The sequence below is a fragment of the Sphaerodactylus townsendi genome, linkage group LG04 (genome assembly GCF_021028975.2).
Source record: "Sphaerodactylus townsendi isolate TG3544 linkage group LG04, MPM_Stown_v2.3, whole genome shotgun sequence".
Classification (NCBI taxonomy): Eukaryota; Metazoa; Chordata; class Lepidosauria; order Squamata; family Sphaerodactylidae; genus Sphaerodactylus; species Sphaerodactylus townsendi.
This window is the reverse complement of record NC_059428.1, coordinates 156,938,514-156,959,598: the sequence shown is the minus strand read 5'-3', so window position 1 is coordinate 156,959,598 and position 21,085 is coordinate 156,938,514. Positions and strand designations below refer to the sequence as shown.

General features: G+C 54.0%; 1 protein-coding gene across 1 annotated transcript; it reads left to right on the top strand.

The window, feature by feature from the left end:
- Positions 1-143: 143 nt before the first annotated feature.
- On the top strand, positions 144-18,323 carry ZP2 (zona pellucida glycoprotein 2). The gene is made up of 17 exons (XM_048494193.1): positions 144-217; positions 2,160-2,238; positions 6,176-6,240; positions 7,083-7,169; positions 7,276-7,370; positions 8,674-8,820; positions 8,911-8,955; positions 9,974-10,138; positions 10,260-10,356; positions 10,795-10,976; positions 13,136-13,268; positions 14,946-15,127; positions 15,216-15,307; positions 16,421-16,545; positions 16,803-16,992; positions 17,828-17,963; positions 18,270-18,323. The coding sequence occupies exons 1-17, from the start codon at positions 196-198 to the stop codon at positions 18,321-18,323; spliced, it is 1,896 nt and encodes a 631-aa protein (XP_048350150.1). The 5' UTR covers positions 144-195.
- Positions 18,324-21,085: the final 2,762 nt, after the last annotated feature.

Genomic DNA, 21,085 nt, shown 5'->3' with positions numbered 1-21,085 from the left:
TGACATGCTGTGACCACAATGCCACCCCACAATGCCTGGCTTGCGCAGTTGAGAGGGAAATACACAAATGCAGATGTTAAGATTCTGTTTAGAGTAGTAAATTGGCCTTATGTTCCATTTTTTGTTTAGAAATGGACATCACCCACAGCTCACTCGAAGATCCTAGAAAAGGAGGGAAAACTCATTCTACCGAGAATGTTGTCTCTGTATTCACTAGGTAAGGATTTAATTTCCCTGGAAAACAGGGTGCTTTCTCTATCTGCCTGCAGTTTGGTCAGGAGTTTCCTCAGGATCCGATCCCTAAACTGTTCTGACCCAGCTGCAGGAAATAGCAAGCGTTATTGTTAAATATATATATTTCCCACTGAAATTAATAAAGAACAGGGATCTGAAATGAACGAAATATGTTCAGTAATCAAATCAAACCGAATTGACAATGTTAACCATCACAATAAGCTGGAAACAACCTGGATAAAACGAATAATTTATGTATGCCCTGGTTTTCTTCCAAATCAGGGCCAAAAATGGCTTTCTTCTCCATTTTATTCTCATATCAACAACCTGCGAGGTAGTTTAGGCTGAGGATGCATAATTGGAGAAGATCACCCTTTGAGCTACCACAGCAGAGCCGGCATTGGAACTCGGGTCCTCCAAATCCCAGTCCAGCTCTCCAACCACTCTGGCTATACATATCCCAGTATGCATGGCCTTTTCTCCGATAGTATGTATCAGAGAGGACAGGGGAAATCAGATATATCATAAACGGGGCACCTTCCCCATGTCACACCATCTTTGTTAAGAAGGACTGCCTCTCCCTATTCAACCGGGGTTGTTCTGACAAAAATCTGAAGCTAAAGAAAGGGGGAATTCCAGAAGGAAGGGGGAACCAGGGCTGTGCCTCTCTAATGGCGCAATTCCACAAAGATCATCCCTACCATCTCAAACTAGTCAGGGGGGTGGGGAGAGAAAGACAGTCTGTTTTTCTCCAGAAAAGACGGCACGGTTTTGATTTCCCCCTTCCATTTGAGTCCACTCACCCTCTCCGGCAAATGACTTCCATGGCCTCCAGGTGTCTGTGGTAAGCAGCCAGCAAGGTGGGCGTCATCCCATCCACATCAGAGGTGTTCAGGTCTTTTTGGGTGGCTTCTCTCAGCAACTCCAAGTTGCCATCGGTGGCCGCCTGGTGGTACCGGGTGGACATCTTTTGGCACTCCCTGGGGCAGGATTGTCTCCCTGCGCTGAGCAGCGGCTAAACTCGACAACCGCACATTTCTGTGACGCGCGGAGTCAATTAATGATTATTGAAAAGAGGCGCTGGCTGGAGGAGAAATGAGAAATCAAAGGTCACCGGCAGGAGGCTCCTTCGAGAAACATCCTGCGCTTCACAAAGTGGCATTCTTCCATATGTCATCAACTCGGTTTTAGAGCATGTGTGGTTTTGATTAACACCCCGGTTCAAACAAGCCGATACACCATCAGCCAGGGAAACTTAAAATGGGTGCCTGGATCCTTGTTCTCTATTATTCGATGAAAGAAAACGGAACTGGGAGGTAGGCCAGGCTGTTAGAGTAGCTGCTCAAAGGTCAGCCAGTGAGTTTTATAGATAGCATGAACCCTTTCTCCTCCATGGTCTCCTCAGGACAACCCTGTCAGGTAGGCCAACCTGAGTCTGAGTGACTGGCCCATAACAACCCCAGTGAGGGAGACAAGAGTTTGGACCCAAGACTTGTCTGGCCGCGTCTGGACCACCACGTTGGTTCTCACAAGGACGTTAGCCAAACCGTAGGTGCTTTTGAGTTCCTTAGAAATGGGTGGCTCACATCCTGAGCTGCAGTTAAATGCCCGGGTGAGCAGAGGCGGGAATGAATTCCAATCCCGGTTTGCCCGTTTTAATTGAAGCGGCAAGCCAGCCGAAAACGACAGGCCGTAATGAGTTGTGGGTTTGGTCTGGCCCTTCAGAAAAGATCAAAACAAATTAACCTCAAATTGCCTCTCAAGGGTTTGTCAGGGATTCGGTCTCAGCCTATCCACAGCGCTATAGTTTGTCGTGCCAGAAGCAAGCTACGTTTGTGTCTTGAGGGGAAGGCTCTTCTCCTCTGGAAACGTGGAACAGAAAGAGTTTTGCAAACAGATCTTTTTTCCTTCTTTTCACTGAAAAGCTGTTCTGAAACCCAAACCACTTCAAACTGAAAAGAGTGAGCGGTGCCAACCACAGCAAGAACCATTGAGGGCTTTAAGGTAAACAGATTGCCAAAACGGGACTTTTATTCCATTCCTCTGTTTGCAAAAGGAGCCCGTGGTGTTTTTTGGCATCCATTTCGATGGATGACTCACTGGTTTATATTATATTATTGGCTGTCAGTTACTTATAAAATTGCAAAAGGACTCTTGCGTGGCACCCGGACACGAAAAAAATTGGTTGTGCCATTAGCTTTTATGGGTTGACTTTGGAAGGGGCATCACATGAATCTGTAGTCTGCATAACACACACAACTGTATGATTTCATATATAGGCACATACATACATACAGCGGGGAAAATAATCTGTGAACGATGCAATCAAAAACCCAAGGGAAAGAATCCGAACTGTTAATCTGAATGCCGTAACTGAGCCTGTGGGCTGAACAAGAACAGGTATATGATTGAACTGGTAGCTTTTGTTTTGACCTAAGTCGCAGCTGACGTACGATGATCCCGTAGGGTCTTCGGTCCAGAGTTGGCAGTCTTGACGTTTCTCTATACACAGCACACTACCATAGCTATTCTGGGACTCTGGGAATTGTAGTTCTTTGTAGTAATGCACTGCTGACCCAGCAGCACCGTGGTAGAACGTTGGGACGCCAACGGACCTACGGCCTTCTGGTCGCACCGCACCCCCACTCCTCATCCCCCTATGAGTCACGGGTCATAAACTATCTGGCTCAATCACCGGGCGCAGGGACAATGGTCTTGCCCCCAGGTGAGGATTAGGCTCAGACGCTTACGCTCCTCTCCGTACGTAGCCAGGTGAGATCATGCATCACATGATGATCTCCCGACCTCCTGCCTCCCGCTCTCCCGGAACTCCCCCCGGTCCTCCCTCCTACACGCCCCCGATAGAATAACAATAAAAGGTGCCAGGAACCGGCATGCGGGAGACTCGCTAGGAACACGGACCTCCGGGCTCCCGCTGCTGGCGATCTCCACCAGATGTTATCTCCACGTCTCGTCTCGTTCTTACGCTGACCACGTGGGTCGACTACAGTTCTTAAAATGTCTGATGCCAGGGGGTGAACCCCCTCTCTCCCCACCCCACAAAAACACACACTACAAAGTCCAGAGTCTTAAATTATCTAGCAGCAGCACTTATTTTGGAGCCGCAAGTATACAGTACAAAGTTAGATGGACCGCTCGTGCCGTGGAAACTCATTGGGGACCTGGGTTCAGGCTCGTCTACCTCACTGGGTTGGTGTAAGGATGCACCCGTGTCGGTCTCTAGCAGCAGAAAACGTGTGAATGTCCAGGAAAACTGACGTCAAGAAGAGAACTTTGTTGATCTAAAAGCGCAGACGGGGAATCCAGTGAGCGGTCTAAACTAATTTCCCCCTTTAAAAACCCTACAAGAATATTGTGGCCGTTTTAAATGTCATGGTTTTGGGCACTTATAACCACCTATGTGCTGTGACGGAGCCCCGAGAAAATGAAAATGAATTTGGAGGGGATTCCAGTCGTTTCCCAATTTAATACGTGACTTTTGGGGGTTTCTTACAGTTGTTTTCTTGTGCCACAAGATGGCACCATTTACCCATTTATTTCAGGCGGTTTGCTGTGTTAGTCACTATTTGATTTTATAGCAGAGATTTAAAAGACCCCATCCACTCCCCACCCCGTGGATGCTTTCAAAAGTCAGAGCTATCTGATAAAGTGAACTTAAATTTATGAAAGCTTATATAGCCTTGACAATCGCCTTTAAAGTCCTACTGGACTGCACTGTTGTTCTTATTACCCTAGCTGTTACTCTTTTCGACATATAAGCAAACCAGTCCCTCAATTTGCAGCTCCATTTTCACCAATATGGGGACAAGAATAACAACCTTGCAGGGTTGTTGTTACAACTGTCGAAAAGATAACGTCTATGTCAGGTTCAGAGCAAGGGATGACTCAAAAATCTCGATCTGATTTTGCAATTGATTCAGGGTCTCTACTCTGGACTACTTGCCCGGATCAAATCCAGATCTGCTGGGAATCCAGACTCGGGGGTGTACCCATGTCGGTCTCTAGCAGCAGAAAACTTGTGAATGGCCAGGAAAACTTGTGCCAAGAATAAAGCGTTGCGGGTCTTAAAGGTACCAGCGAGGAATCCAGCGAGCATTCTACACTAATTTCCCCTTTTAAAAACCCTACAAGAATATTTACAAGAATACGTTTTTCTTGTAAAAACCCTACAAGAATACGTTTTAAATGTCATGGTTTTGCACACTTAAAATCACCTATGTGCTGGGCCGAAGCCCTGAGAAACTGCAACAGAATTTGAGTGTGGGGGGCGGATTCCAGTTATTTCCCAGATTTAGTAAATATACAAGTTTTAGGGTTTTCTTGTAGCTGTTTTCTTGTGCTACCAGATGGGACCAGAGACCGTGGAATGCCGAATAGCTCTTCAAGGTGCTGCTGGACTGGGATTTTGGCCTTATTTCCCTAATTGTTAAGGCTTCAAAGTGATCTTTTTAAAAAGGACCCTTGCCAAATTCCCTTGCTTCACCGTTTCCATTTGACAGTCCCCGAAAAAGTGTGCATGCCCGCGAAAGCTTAGAGCAAGGATAAAACTGTATTGGTCTCATAGGTGTCATTGGGGTCAAACTTTTTAATGCACGGAATTCCCCATTGGAAAAATCGATACGGATCTTGCGGACGTTTTTAAGTGTGATGGTTGTGTGTGCACTTAAAGTCCCCCACGTGCTGGGCTGGAGCCCCGAGAAACTGCGACTGAATGCGGGGGTGTGGGGTCGGTTTCCAGTTATTTCCCAGTTTTGGTATACAAGTTTTAGGGTTTTCTTGTAGTTGTATGCTTGTGCCACTAGATGGCACCAGAGACCGGGGAATGCCGAATAGCTCTTCAAGGTGCTGCTGGACTGGGATTTTGGCCTGATTCCCCTAATTGTTACACGGGTTGTTCGGGTGAGATTTCAGTGATTTTAAGGGGACCATTACCCCATTTCCGGGCCTCACAGTTATAGTCTTAGCAGCAGCCCTGCAAGCACCTTCTCCCCCCCCCCCCCCCAATATTGAAGGTGGAGCTGGTGGGCTGTAGATGAAGAAATGTGGGGCGGAGGACCTGCTGAGAATCCGGAAAAGTTTGAATCTAGTGCTAATTTTAAGACCAACAATGTTTTATTCTTGGTCTGGGCTTTGGGCGTGCATCTCTGAAGAAGTGCGCACGCGCACCAAAGTTTAGCCCAAGATCAACACGTTGCGGGACGCAAACTTTTTCCCAACTGTTTCAATAAACACCCCTCAGATGGAGGTATAGATCCTCCCTCTTGCCTTCCTCGATTTGGACACAGCGGGACTTCCTTCCGAGTAGACGTGCACAAGGTCCGGCTGCAACCCTGTTTGCAGCCGCGCAAGTCCTCTCTGTGCCTACCCGCGAGGAAAAGTCTCCTCGGGACCTCGTGTCGTTTGCTCGGGAGTAAGCTCCCCTTGAACTGTCAATGCTGTACCCGGGGAACAGCAACGTGGCCGTTCAGGATGTCCTACTCCAAAGTCAGCTGTCCTTCCACCTGCAGCGGGTCTGAGACCCGGAGGCTCAGTGGCTGGTGGATCGTGCCCGTCGGCAGTGTAAAACCATTAAAAAGGCGACTCCGGGTCTCACACACACACACCAATCGTTGCAAAGGGGGGGTGGGGATCGGGGCCAGAAACATGTGGTTGCAAACCTGTCATTGCAGATTTCCTAAGGGACCGGGTACTCTGCGCATGCGCGCAGGTGCCAGGTCGCTATAAAATTCCAAGTTAGGGGGTTAATAGGAAAGTCGTTGGGGTTTTCTCTGTTCCTTCCTTTCACGCTCCAAGTGTTGTAGGACGTTTGTGAAGTTTCACAACATGCGGTAAAGCAATGCATTCAGTAGCTTTTGTGTGACTTTGTGGGGGGTGGGGATGCTGAAATAAATAACCCTCTCCTCTCTCCTTGTTTTTTTAGGAAGCTGCTCTTGTTTGGCTGTTTCTTGGGTTGTTTTCTTTTTTCCGAGTCTCTCGATTTCCCAGGTAATCTATCTTCCTTGACTGATACTTCAGAAGTCTGATTCTGCCTTCCCATGTAAACAGTTGGAGTTGCAGCTGTCTGTAGTTTTGATGAACTTCCCTGGCAAGTGTGAATACTTAATCCCCCCCCCCCCCGAAATATAGCACTTTTTCATTGTTTAACTGATGACACACTTCACGTTTACTGCTTCTAAAACTCTGTATCAAGAACACAAAATGTAATTCGCGTAAATCACAAGCTTTAGGGCGAGAAGAGAAAAAATACTGCTTTGTTAGGCAGTATTTTTGAGTAACCTTCATAACCATTTGTTATGTCCTGTTGAGCAGTATTTTTAAGTAGCCTTGAAAAAGGTAAAGGTCATCTCATGAGCAAGCAGTCGGAAGGGGGGAAGGCTGAGCCTACCTTGAGCCAGCTACTCAAAACTGACTTCTTTTGGGATCAAACTCGGGTTGCACGCAGAGCTTTCGACTGCAGTATCGCAGCTTGCCGTTCTGCGCCACGGGACTCCTTTAGCAGCCTTATCAGTTATGTTCCATTCTGCCATCTTTTTTTGAAAAAAGAAGTTCAGGTTATTTTCTCACAACAATCGTGGGAGGAAGATTATTCAAAGTGATAACAAGCCTCCATTGTAGGGGGAACATTTGACCATTCTTGGTCCTGGGTAAACAGTATTAATTACTGGTTCCTATCCTTAATTTTAAAGAATCCAAGATTAAACAGGCGGACTAAGCTATCTATTTCTTCCTGAACTGCTCTTTCAGAAGCACAGGTGTCATCCTGCTTTCAGCTCTAGCTCTGTAAGGTTTGTGACACTGAGTCCTAGCATCTCAATTTCCACACTTAGGTCCAACATCTTGCCATCATGATAAAGTACAGCTCCAGCTTCCAGAGGAATTTGAGAATGACCTTTCCTGGCAAGTGAAAACTATTGGTATGTGCGCCTTCCCGTGTCTATCTGCTTCCTGTTTTTCTATTGAATGAAGTAAGGTTTTATATGGCGGCACAAGCCTACCTGATTTTTGCCCATTTCATCTTAGGTGCAACTGGAGAAGAAAAGGGTGATTGTGACTATGCCGTGGACTACGAAATGCGGATGCTAACAGTTCCCTACGCCAGCTGCACTAAACTGGAGGTAACAGCCAAGCTGTTGGGGTAAAAAAGTAGCTGCAGTGAATGTCTGGTGTGAAAATTCAATTTTTTCCATTCCGAGGGTTGATCCTTCCAGTGTGAAAACTGCTTGTGGTGGGCTTCCCGGGCTGCGTGGCCGTGGTCTGGTAGATCTTGTTCCTAATGTTTCACCTGCATCTGTGGCTGGCATCTTCAGAGGTGTATCACAGAGGGAAGCCTGTTACACACTATGTCCAGTGTCAAACCTTACACAGTGTGAAACAGACTTCCCTCTGTGATACACCTCTGAAGATGCCAGACACAGTTGCAGGCAAAATGTTAGGATCGAGATCTACCAGACCACGGCCACGCAGCCCGGAAAACTCACCACAATCAGTTGAATCCAGCCATGAAAGCCTTCGACAATACATTGCGCAGGGTACAGTTAGGCTGTTAACCTCTGGTTTTGGGAACATAAACTGTTGAATTAACACAAAACACAGATTACCTTCTTGAAATGGATTTTGGTCTCATTCGGCACATAATGCTTTTAGAGGATTTGAGCCTAGCATGAAAGGGAGGTGTTTCTCCGTTTGGCTACCTGTTTTCCATCAGTGTTGACATCTGTGCTAGGCTCTGGGGCCAAAATCCTGGGCCTCGCCTGATGGGTTTAACCGGTGGCTCTCAAAGACAGGCCGTAGCTAGCAAGCTCTTCTGAGCACAGTGGCTCTTAATGGGAAGGGCATATACAGAGAATCAGGCTGTGCCCTGTTAGCAAAGAAAGGGGGGTGTACAATGAGACAAGCTGGTTGAACAGTTATTCTGTGAGTCGTACTTGGCATAAATAGGAGTGCCTGTGAGTGTCATGACTCCCGTGGCATCAAATTTGGGTCCCCTGTATAAATAGTGCAGGCCAAGGGAGCCCTGCCCCCTCCCTGATCATACTGCCAGCAGTTGCTTTCAGCCTCAGTTCTTCCTGACATTTAGTTGCTTGTTGTAAGGCAGCAGAATCGGGGTTTCTCTTTCAGGCACTCCTCAGAATCTACCCTTGGTAGGAGATATAATGTAGATCTCCTCTCTCCTCTCTCTTTCTCTGTCCTGGCTTTGTATAGCCTAGCAATGCAACAGTCTTCTACGGGGGCTGAATGTCTCTTATTGCCTTCTTCTGTGGTTGGCCTAGCTGTGATACTTATCGAGAAGATCTCCTAAATATGACTCCCCAAAGATCTAGCGGAGATAATATCAGCTCTCCTCTGAAATAGATGTTGGTGTTTTAAGCAAGCGTCTAATGGTCTAACTTTCTGTCCCCGGCCTATCGGCTGTCACAGCACGTTAAGCCCCGCCTGCAACTCAAAGTGACCGGACCTTTGAAAAGTCAAACCTACAGTGTGGATTGTGACACTCTCCAGGCCGACGAAGCCTTTTCGCCGAGCGGAATGGCCAGTGCTACAAACTGCACCAAGGATTTCATGACAGTAAGTGTCTTTGCCATTTTCTGGCGGTGCCCTTCCCAGATCCCCGAAGGATTCTTTGGACTAAAACACCCTCCTCTTTCCCGCCTTCAGGTTGTGTTCCCAAGGCTTATCCCCAGCTTACACGATGAACATTCGGTATGTAACTCTGTCTCGACGAGTGGCTGTTTAATCTACTGGTGTCCTAACCAGCAGGGTTTCTGCAGGCTAAGTGGGTATGTTGGGATTTGATCGGCAAAAGACTACCTCTGTGGCTCCACAAGTTCTGAGAGCTGGCATATATGTTGTGGGCCAATGAACCGTTCTGTGGTAAGAAGCGTTCTTATGGGAATAACAAAAAAAAAGGATCCTCAAAATGAAAGATATGGACTTGCAAACCACTGAGTTAATTTATTGGCCGTTTCTGAACTTTCAGCCGGGTTTTTGGGGTGGAAAGGCTGTTAACTCTCAAAACAAACCATGGCTAGTTATACGGAGAAAGGCAATTTCTGGGGCTGGATTTTGGAAGGCCTGGTACTCAGTGGTTTGCAAGTCCATATCTCCTTGGCCTTGCACGTACAGTGGAAGCTTGCCGCTCATGCCGTATATAGGCAAATGGCAAACAGTGCAATGCATATGTTATGTGCCAGCTTCCTCTTTGAGAAGTTTGTGTAGGAAACTTGAGTGAAGCACTATACCCAGACAGAACAAACCACTGTCCTGTCTTATTCGCCATTAGCTCCCATGAAACTACCTTGAAGGTAGCAAAGAGTCTGTGCTATTGGCATGCCCAATGAGGCAGAAAGATACGGTTCTGTTTCAACAACCCAGTGTTGTATTTTCCAGTTTAAACATTGTACGTTACTTGCATTGAGTGTTGTGTACTACGATCGTTGTAGATTACGTATCGTTGGTATGTTTGCTGATCTTGGGCTGTCACAACAATTGTGTGAGTGAAGCTGTTGCAAGCGCAGCCCACAAGTGGTCCTGGGCAGCCAAACAAAAGCGAGCAGAAAGCTTTGGGTTTTTTTTTACAGTGCAAAGGGTTGTGTTGTTGTTGTTGGGGCTCTTTAGAGCTTTTGAGGGAAGGCGTCCTTAAAAACTGCTTTACAGTACAGCTGTTGATGCCCTCCTTCAGTCACCCATTTCCCCCAAGTAATTGGTGTTTATGCTCCAGGTGGCGGAGGCATCAATGGAATGGGTTGTGTCAATAGAAGACGGAACGAGAACACACCAGCTAAACCTTCGGCAAGCCATGCAGCAAGGGTACACCTTCCTAATGGACGGCAGCCACCTCATCTTCCAGGTCTCTTTCGATGCAACTGGAGTTGTTGCTTACAAGGTACAAGTGAACAGAAACCTGCTGGTCTTCAGCAGGGTTGCCCCTCGGTTGGAAGCTAAATCGGCCCGGGGATTTGACAGTTGGAAGTGCACGTCACAGACTGGCGGCTGTTGTTTTGCAGCAAGACGGCGGCGTGCTGTACACAGCTGCCCTGAAGCTCACCTACGGACCTCCAGAACGACGGCTGACAGTGGAAGCGAGAATGGTTTGTGCTCAAGGTGAGACCTTTACCGAAGCCACTGACCCTGATCCAAAGGATTGCTTGTAGTAGGGAAGAAGAAGAGTTGGATTTATATCCCAGCCCAAGGTCACCCAGCTGGCGTGTGTTGGAGTGCACAGGCTAATCTGAATTCCCCAGATAAGCCTCCACAGCTCAAGTGGCAGAGCGGGGAATCAAACCCGGTTCCTCCAGATCAGAGTGCTCCTGCTCTTAGCCACTACGCCACTGCTGGGTGGGAGGGGTAGATGGTTCCATTGACCATTGGGCATCATTTGTATTTGCTGCTGATTTTGTGTTTGGGTAGCAATGTTGTTACGTTTAATTCGGTTATGTTTGTAAAAAAAAAAAGATGGGGCTTGACTGGTAAGACTTGCATGTCAAGTTGTGGTATCCTGGAAAACGGGCCCCAATTCTGAAAACCCTCCTCTCTGTTCAGGCCCAGTGAGGTGCAACTCGACACACATGACCGTTGCCATCCCAGCGTTTCCAGGGACCCTGTCAGCCGTCAGCCTGAACGATAAGAATATTCCACTGAGCCAACGTCAAGCTGATGGAGTCAGTGTGGACCTAAGAAGGGGCGTGAAGCTGTACATCAATAAAAGGACCCTGAAGTCCAGGGTAAGAGCTTTTGGTTGATTGACATGTGTCCTGGGCTGGTGGGGAAAGACCAAAGGTAGGACAGCTCAGGGAATCCTGTACAATCAGGGAATCCACTAACTCAGCTAAGGGAATCCTGTACAATCAGGGAATCCACTAACTCAGGTCAGGGAATCCTGTACAATCAGGGAATCCACTAACTCAGCTAAGGGAATCCTGTACAATCAGGGAATCCACTAACTCAGCTCAGGGAATCCTGTACAATCCGGGAATCCACTAACGGTCTACCCAGAGGTCCCCAGCCTTCTTAAGCTTGCAGGCACCGTTGGCATCCTGATATGGTTAGGTGGGTGCAGCAATAAAACAGCTGCTGCAGGAGGTAGAGCCTGCCATAAAATGGCTGCCACAGCTTTATTTCTGTTAAGAAGGAGAAGAAGAAGAAAAGGTTGGATTTATATCCCACCTTTCCCTCCTGTAAGGAGACTCAAGGTGGCTCACAAGCTCCTGTCCCTTCCTCTCCCCACAACAGACACCTTGGGCCTTTCCCCACTTACCTTAAGCCCCGCGCTACTTGAGGAGAGTAGCGCGGGGTCCCCCAGCACTCCCCACGACAGGGGCGGCGACAGCGCACCCACACCGACGCTGTCGCGCCCCCTCAGGCGCTCTTCTTAATGGTGTCTTTTGATGACCCCGCGCAGAGCACAGGGTCGTGGGGACGCCCGGGCGCGTGCCCGGGATGCCGCGTGCTGCATATGGGGGATCGAAGAGAGTGGGGAAAGGCGCCTTGTCAGGTAGGTGGGGCTGAGAGAGCTCCCAAGAACTGTGACTAGCCCAAGGAGAAGAGTTTGGATTTATACCCCACCTTTCTGTCTTGTAAGGAGACTCAAGGTGGCTCACAAGCTCCTGTCCCTTCTTCTCCCCACAACAGACACCTTGTCAGGCAGGTGGGGCTGAGAGAGCTCCCAAGAACTGTGACTAGCCCAAGGAGAAGAGTTTGGATTTATACCCCACCTTTCTCTCCTGTAAGGAGACTCAAGGTGGCTTGCAAGCTCCTGTCCTTTCCTCTCCCCACAACAGATACCTTGTGAGGCGGGTGGGGCTGAGAGAGCTCCAAAGAACTGTGACTAGCTCAAGGTCACCCAGCAGGAATGGAGAAGTGCAGAAACACCTCTGGTTCACCAGATAAGCCTCTGTCACTCAGGTGGAGGAGTAGGGGATCAAACCCGGTTCCCCAGATTAGAATCCACCTGCTCTTAACCACACATTGCAGTTCCTCGTGCTGTGTTCGCAGCCACGGCCAAAGCAGCGTCTGAAAAAAAAGTCTGCACAGCTGTTCAAATTTCCAGAAGTGTTATCAGGCCCCCTTTCTGGCCAAAAGCCCTATCCGGCCTCACTCACTTCCTAAAAGCACTTGGCAGGCACTGCAACAGGTGCTGAGTGGCACCCTGCTGGGGACTGCTAGTCTAGACTGAGGTTTCCCAGCCGCTTTCCTGTCGTCTAAATGACAGCAATCAAACGCATCCTCCCATTTGGAGGTTGATATCTGGGTGCTTGAGGGCAACGCTGCCAACTCCTATCTTCAATGAGACTGCAAAGCTGTTGGAAGTCCTTCTTTTGCCAAGACCCTGGAGAGCAGCTAGCCAGCTAGCACAGATGGCCCAGTGTTTTGAACTGGTACTGGCTCAGCTCTGTGCCCAAGAGGGATTTGAGAAGCGCAGTGGCATAAGGGATAGGAAAATTGCATTGCACCTGAATGCCTAGAAACGGACCCTGATGGAAGGAAAGGATTGGGAGTCAACTGCTCGCGGGAAGGAAAGAGTTGCTGCCTCGTGCCTCCCTGACAGCTGGCAGGCTCTCCTGCCTTATGAATTTCAGACATGGGACTACAAACGCATCCAGCTTCTAATCTGCATGTAATCTCTTTTTGGAGAACAAAGTCCAATTATGAGACTGCCTGTACCCGTCCAGGCTGCTCTAGGCCACCGTAACTGGCAACTGGTTCTCATTCAGACGTTTCTGATTTTATTTCATTAAAACTGTTTTCTCTGGGACCTCTAATCAGCTCATGACAATACTTAAGCAACCTGACATAAGACTTGATTACAGAAACGAGAAGACGGTGCTGACAAACAAGGAAATATACACAGATTATGTGAATTTTTGCTTTGTTTTTGTCACAGGTCTACAGAGATGACAGCTGTTCGGGATTCCAGGTTTACGCTTCCTCGCTCAAACTGAGCTTCGACATCCGTGGCGAAAAGGCAACCACGGTTATGTACCCGGAATGTCCTTGTGAGCAAAGCGCGTTGCTGGGTAAGAGAGGGGCAGGCCCTACACTCTATGGCAGACCTGGGCATTATATGGCCCGGGGGCCACATCCGGCCTGCCGGATGACCCTGACAGGCCCTTATGATAGACTTGGCCCTGGCCTAAGAGGACCTGTTTAGAACCGCACTGCTCACGTTAACCCTCCCCCTTCCCCCCTCGCGCAGTGGCTTCTGGGGCGATCCCCTCCTTTGAAAGCCCCGCAGAAGCCAGTTGCCTTGGCTGCCTGCTTCTGCGGGGCTTTCAAAAGCGTCTCGTCCCCCTGCCTTGCTGGGGAGTGAGGCGCCTTTGAAAGCCCCGCAGAAGCCGCTTGCCTCGGCTGCCTGCTTCTGCAGGGCTTTCAAAAGCGCCAGTCGATGAAAAAAGTAGGTCAAGGGACTTAAGTCTCCCCACTTGCTTGATTGTCACAGTGGACAACTATGCAGGTAGGTTAAGCCTGTGATTCTTCTTTTGTGCTTAAAAATAGTGTTTATTATGCAGAACCTGTTACCACCTGATTCCCAAGTTGATCTGTGCACCTGTCTGTCACTTATCAGCCCCTATTATGCAGAATTGAGTTCAGCCTTTTTTACGGCCTCGACCCTCCCACAATATTTCCTCTGTTTTCCTTATCGCTGTGCCCCTGGAAAAAATAATTGCCCTTTACCCTTGCTCTATGCGATCTACCAGGTTCCAGGACATCTCCAACCCTTCAGGATTAATTTCTCCTCTAGGCAAAAGTGACGTGCTGTGCCCCAGCTGTTCACGATGGGGAGGGCTGTTCAGAAACGGTCATACTTCCTCCCTGTGTTCTCAACCAAATAGGCCTTTTGCCATTCTGCTAAGCTTGTCTAGAAAGCTGAAAAGCAGATGGAAAAGGACTTTGGAAAAGGACCCTACTGATAATTGAAGTCGAACTATGTCCCAGGCTGGGAAGGTGGCCGGCGACCTGCTACTACTTCGTAGACCAGCAAGATTTGCCAGGTATCCGCTTTTGAGAGTCGAAGCTGTCGTCATCAAGTGGTAAATCTCGCTGGTCTCTTAAGATGGTCCTGGTCTAAAATCAAGCTGTTCTACCACAGACTGACGCGATGACCTTTTCTGGAGCTGCTGGCTGAAATTAGGCATGGGCTTAAGAGTCCCAAAATCTGCTTTTCTTTCTATTTTTTTTGTCATCAAGTCACACCTGACTTGTGGCAACCCCATAGGGTTTTTAAGGCAGGAGGGATTTGGAGGTGACTTGCTGTTGCTTGCCTCTTAGTCTGGTATTCCTTGGAGATCTGCCGTCCAAATCCTAGTCAGGGTCCAGGCTGAGAGTGCGTGACTAGCCCAAGGTCATCCATGGCAGAGTGGCAACTGGAACCTGGGTTTCCCAGGTCCTAGTCCCGTGGTGGCGAACCAATTGGCCATGCTGGCAGGGGCTGATGGGAATTGTAGTCCATAACATCTGGAGTGCCAAAGGTTCGCCAACACTGTCCTAGTCTGACACCTTCCCCACCACACCCCACCAAATACATTACTTTGCTGCGATTGATCTGAGAGGTTCTACACCTCTTCCCTCGCTTCCTTCAGAGATCAGAGCAGCGTTGCCCCACCAGCCTCCGGTCGAGTTTTCCAGCCTCCCCGATAGATGTCCACAGGTGTAAGATTTCTCCTGTGGTGATTCCTGTTTCTGTTCTATGGCAGCTGCCACCTGCACAGAAGACGGCCACATGGCCTTTGAAATCTCCAGCAGCAGCACCAAGCCCGCGCTAAACATGGACACACTTCGGCTCAAAGACCCTGCTTGCAAGCCGGTCGGCCGATCAGCTTCCGGTGACGCCGTCCAGTTTCACGTCCCCTTGAATGGTTGTGGGACCAGGCAAAGGGTTAGTTCTTTTTGTCAAGTGACCTGAAGTTACAAGTAACTGTCTAGTCTTTTAGAAACTAACTCCCCCCTCTCCCCCATGTTTTCAGTTTGATGGTGACAAGATGGTGTACGAGAACGAACTGAGCGCCCTGTGGATGGACCTTATGCCACGCAAGATCTCCAGAGACAGTGAATTCAGGTAAACTATGTTCTACAGAGTTTTAAGTTATGAATTTTAATTAATTAATTGATTGATTGATTGATTAATGTGCATTATTGTTTCATTTGTTGTCTTGTACACCGCCCAGAGCCCTTCGGGGGTGGTTGGTTTATTAAATCTAAATAATAATAATAATAAAAGCAGCTTCCAGTGGAGCTCTTGGTCTATCAAATTCATCTTCTGCCTTCTGTATTGCATTTGCGTTATCCTTGGTGCAGGCGTGCTCTGTATTTCTAATCTTTTATCTATGAACATCTGTGCATCTACAGAGCTCACTGGGATAGAAGGAGAGCTTAGCATTGAAGTGCCTGATGATGATGATGATGATGATGATGATGATGATTACTAATTAAATTTAATAGACTGCCTACTCCTGAAGGGCTCTGGGCGGTGAACAGTACAACCAATCATGCCTTTAAAGTGAGGACCTTTCCATAGCCAATGAGTACCTGTTTTTCTCAAGGCGAGGTCTTCCCCCAGTGGAGTATGGGATGCTGCAGGACGCCCCTTAAATCAGGAATCAAACTCATTAACTGGAAACATTTCTCAAGGAATCACGGGATGTGGAGTTCAGCATTTCTGCTTTAAAGCTGGATGGAGCATCTTGAAGTGCCTTTCGTGTTTGAAATCTTCTCTTGGTTAAGAGCAGGTGTACTCTAATCTGGAGGAACCGGGTTTGATTCCCCGCTCTGCCACCTGAGCTGTGGAGGCTTATCTGGGGGAATTCACATTAGCCTGTGCACTCCAACACACACGCCAGCTGGGTGACCTTGGGCTAGTCCAGGGGTAGGGAACCTGCGGCTCTCCAGATGTTCAGGAACTACAATTCCCATCAGCCCCTACCAGCATGGCCAATTGGCCATGCTGACAGAGACTGATGGCAATTGTAGTTCCTGAACATCTGGAGAGCTGCAGGTTCCCTACCCCTGGGCTAGTCATAGTTCTTTGGAGCTCTCTCAGCCCCACCTACCTCACAGGGTGTTTGTTGTGAGGGGGGAAGGGCAAGGAGATTGTAAGCCCCTTTGAGTCTCCTTGCAGGAGAGAAAGGGGGGGATATAAATCCAACTCTTCCTCTTCCTCTTCCTCCTCCAGGCTGACCGTAGTCTGCTCCTATAGTAGTGATGATGCTTCGCTGAACGTGAAGATAAGCAGCCTTCCTCCTCCAGAGCTGGTCATAAACCAAGGCCCTCTCTCTTTGATCCTCCTCATCTACCCAGGTGAGCCTTCCTGAAAGGCACAGGACTGTAATTTTTAATTGAAACAGGGGTCCCCACTCGCTCAGGCAGGTAGGGCTGCCTGGCCTCCCACTGAGGCAGGGGGGCTGTCCACCTGTTGCAGCACCACAAGAGAATTTTTTTAAAATCTGCTAGCGCTGTCTGTGACACAGTATCACTTCGGTGGGAAAACCAGGGAGTGACATAGCATAGCTCTTCATTGGGAACTCTATGGTAAAACATGTCCACCCTGTTTGCAGATGACTCCTACCTCCAGCCTTACGGTGACGACCAGTATCCAATTGTGAAGTATCTGCGGCAGCCCATATTCTTGGAGGTTCAAGTCCTTCACCGAAACGACCCCAACATCCACCTGGTGCTAGATGACTGCTGGGCCACGCTGTCCCTAGATTCGGCTTCCCTCCCGCGTTGGAACATCGTGGTAGATGGGTAAGAAGGGGGAATACGAACTGTGTTGGTACGTTCTTGCAGCTGGGGGCGGTGTGAGGATTAAGAGTAGGGGAAAATTGCAGAAGGCCATTGCTTTCACCTCCTGCATGGGAGCTCCCAGAGGCATCTGGTGGGCCACTGCAAGTAGCAGAGTGCTGGACTGGATGGACTCTGGTCTGATCCAGCAGGCTCTTTCTTATGTTCTTAAGGCCATTGTTTTCACCTCCTGCCTCTGAGCTCCCCAAGGCACCTGGTGGGTCACTTCGAGGAGCAGAGTGCTGGACTAGCTGGACTCTGGTCTGATCCAGCAGGCTCTCTCTTATGTTCTTAAGGCCATTGCTTTCACACCCTGCATGGGAGCTCCCCAAGGCACCTGGTGGGCCACTGCGAGTAGCAGAGTGCTGGACTAGCTGGACTCTGGTCTGATCCAGCAGGCTCTCTCTTATGTTCTTAAGGCCATTGCTTTCACCTCCTGCCTGTGAGCTCCCCAAGGCACCTGGTGGGCCACTGTGAGTAGCAGAGTGCTGGACTAGCTGGACTCTGGTCTGATCCAGCAGGCTCTCTCTTGTGTTCTTAAAATGCCACTTGTGAGCAGTGGCTTTCAACAGAAGGTCCTATCCGTACCGCTGCCACATGAAAGGGTTTTGGCCTTTATGGTGCAGAAGGGATGCATCATACCATTCTTACATTTTTCCCCCTGACGTTTCCTGCCACTGTCTGAAATGCATATCTTGGCTTCCACACCTGAGTAGCTATCTGCAAGAGCTTAAGGGGACTCCCACGTAAGTTTCCCGGGTGACGTATACAATCTAGCTTGCCCCCTTTCTTTCTGTAGCTGCAATTATGAGCTGGACACCTACCGAACCGTCTTCCATCCTGTGAGCCACAGGGTTGCGTATCCCAACTTTCGCCAGAGGTTTGAAGTGAAAGCTTTCACCTTTGTCTCAGACGGCAAAGCGCTCCCCAGCCTGGTGAGTGAAACATTTTTTAATGACGGCGCACCAAGTGCAACCCCCCACTTCCCTGGTAGAATTGGCACATGGTTGGCTATGGTGGTCACTGACTTATTGGATTTTCCTTTCTGGACGGGAATATCCAGAAAGGTGAAGTGTTGCAATGGTGCACTGTCGGTGTCCTGTCTATCCACTTCCTGACATATGGAGTATGGTGCAGGGCTCTAGTTGAGTGCGGGGAGCTCCAGCTTCATTCTTCTACTCCAGAGACAGCTACGAGTCCAGGCATCCCAATATGGTGCCTGTGGATATGGTGCCACGTAGCCCCCAAGTGGGTGTGGTACCATGTTGCCCCCAAGTTTTTCTGGAGCCTGCTAGGTGGTTTTTTTTTATGAAAGGCAGGGGTTTTGCTCAGCAAGGCTCCTATTGGACATTTGATTGGCTGTGCAGATTTTCTAAAGCACAGGTGTCAAACTCGCGGCCCTCCAGATGTTATGGACTACACTTCAAGGTCCCAGCCTGGCAGCCTTGCTTCTTCTAACTTCACCATTTTTTTGCAGCCTTCTGCTGCTTTAAGTCTCCACCCCTTTCTGGGTCAACCCATTCTGAACAGAGGGGTTACATTAGCGCAGGGGTAGGGAACCTGCGGCTCTCCAGATGTTCAGGAACTACAATTCCCATCAGCCCCTGCCAGCATGGCCTGAGGGGGGGCGGGGGCAGGGGGGGCCGGGGGGGGGGGGGGGGGGCGGGGGGGGGGGGGGGGGGGGGGGGGGGGGGGGGGGGGGGGGGGGGGGGGGGGGGGGGGGGGGGCCGGGGGGGGGGGGGGGGGGGGGGGGGGGGGTGGGGGGGGGGGGGGGTGGGGGGGGGGGGGGGGGGGAAGGGGGGGCGGGGAGGGGGGGGGGTAGGTGGGGGGGGGGGGGGGTGGGGTGGGGGGGGGGAGTGTTGGGGGTGGGTGCGGGGGGGGGGGCGGGAGGGGGTGGGGGGGGGGGGGTGTGGGGGGGGGGGGGGGGGGGGGGGGGGGGGGGTGGGGGGGGGGGGGGGTGGGGGGGGGGGGGGGTGGGGGGGGGGGGGGGTGGGGGGGGGGGGGGGTGGGGGGGGGGGGGGGTGGGGGGGGGGGGGGGTGGGGGGGGGGGGGGGTGGGGGGGGGGGGGGGTGGGGGGGGGGGGGGGTGGGGGGGGGGGGGGGTGGGGGGGGGGGGGGGTGGGGGGGGGGGGGGGTGGGGGGGGGGGGGGGTGGGGGGGGGGGGGGGTGGGGGGGGGGGGGGGTGGGGGGGGGGGGGGGTGGGGGGGGGGGGGGGTGGGGGGGGGGGGGGGTGGGGGGGGGGGGGGGTGGGGGGGGGGGGGGGTGGGGGGGGGGGGGGGTGGGGGGGGGGGGGGGTGGGGGGGGGGGGGGGTGGGGGGGGGGGGGGGTGGGGGGGGGGGGGGGTGGGGGGGGGGGGGGGTGGGGGGGGGGGGGGGTGGGGGGGGGGGGGGGTGGGGGGGGGGGGGGGTGGGGGGGGGGGGGGGTGGGGGGGGGGGGGGGTGGGGGGGGGGGGGGGTGGGGGGGGGGGGGGGTGGGGGGGGGGGGGGGTGGGGGGGGGGGGGGGTGGGGGGGGGGGGGGGTGGGGGGGGGGGGGGGTGGGGGGGGGGGGGGGTGGGGGGGGGGGGGGGTGGGGGGGGGGGGGGGTGGGGGGGGGGGGGGGTGGGGGGGGGGGGGGGTGGGGGGGGGGGGGGGTGGGGGGGGGGGGGGGTGGGGGGGGGGGGGGGTGGGGGGGGGGGGGGGTGGGGGGGGGGGGGGGTGGGGGGGGGGGGGGGTGGGGGGGGGGGGGGGTGGGGGGGGGGGGGGGTGGGGGGGGGGGGGGGTGGGGGGGGGGGGGGGTGGGGGGGGGGGGGGGTGGGGGGGGGGGGGGGTGGGGGGGGGGGGGGGTGGGGGGGGGGGGGGGTGGGGGGGGGGGGGGGTGGGGGGGGGGGGGGGTGGGGGGGGGGGGGGGTGGGGGGGGGGGGGGGTGGGGGGGGGGGGGGGTGGGGGGGGGGGGGGGTGGGGGGGGGGGGGGGTGGGGGGGGGGGGGGGTGGGGGGGGGGGGGGGTGGGGGGGGGGGGGGGTGGGGGGGGGGGGGGGTGGGGGGGGGGGGGGGTGGGGGGGGGGGGGGGTGGGGGGGGGGGGGGGTGGGGGGGGGGGGGGGTGGGGGGGGGGGGGGGTGGGGGGGGGGGGGGGTGGGGGGGGGGGGGGGTGGGGGGGGGGGGGGGTGGGGGGGGGGGGGGGTGGGGGGGGGGGGGGGTGGGGGGGGGGGGGGGTGGGGGGGGGGGGGGGTGGGGGGGGGGGGGGGTGGGGGGGGGGGGGGGTGGGGGGGGGGGGGGGTGGGGGGGGGGGGGGGTGGGGGGGGGGGGGGGTGGGGGGGGGGGGGGGTGGGGGGGGGGGGGGGTGGGGGGGGGGGGGGGTGGGGGGGGGGGGGGGTGGGGGGGGGGGGGGGTGGGGGGGGGGGGGGGTGGGGGGGGGGGGGGGTGGGGGGGGGGGGGGGTGGGGGGGGGGGGGGGTGGGGGGGGGGGGGGGTGGGGGGGGGGGGGGGTGGGGGGGGGGGGGGGTGGGGGGGGGGGGGGGTGGGGGGGGGGGGGGGTGGGGGGGGGGGGGGGTGGGGGGGGGGGGGGGTGGGGGGGGGGGGGGGTGGGGGGGGGGGGGGGTGGGGGGGGGGGGGGGTGGGGGGGGGGGGGGGTGGGGGGGGGGGGGGGTGGGGGGGGGGGGGGGTGGGGGGGGGGGGGGGTGGGGGGGGGGGGGGGTGGGGGGGGGGGGGGGTGGGGGGGGGGGGGGGTGGGGGGGGGGGGGGGTGGGGGGGGGGGGGGGTGGGGGGGGGGGGGGGTGGGGGGGGGGGGGGGTGGGGGGGGGGGGGGGTGGGGGGGGGGGGGGGTGGGGGGGGGGGGGGGTGGGGGGGGGGGGGGGTGGGGGGGGGGGGGGGTGGGGGGGGGGGGGGGTGGGGGGGGGGGGGGGTGGGGGGGGGGGGGGGTGGGGGGGGGGGGGGGTGGGGGGGGGGGGGGGTGGGGGGGGGGGGGGGTGGGGGGGGGGGGGGGTGGGGGGGGGGGGGGGTGGGGGGGGGGGGGGGTGGGGGGGGGGGGGGGTGGGGGGGGGGGGGGGTGGGGGGGGGGGGGGGTGGGGGGGGGGGGGGGTGG

Bases quoted from the DNA above. Each gene is read 5' to 3' on its own strand.
- ZP2 (XM_048494193.1), top strand. From the start codon at position 196: ATGTTGTCTCTGTATTCACTAG. The intron at 6,241-7,082 runs GTAATCTATCTT...TTCCACACTTAG, and splicing joins CGAGTCTCTCGATTTCCCAG to GTCCAACATCTTGCCATCAT. The intron at 10,139-10,259 runs GTACAAGTGAAC...GTTGTTTTGCAG, and splicing joins CTGGAGTTGTTGCTTACAAG to CAAGACGGCGGCGTGCTGTA.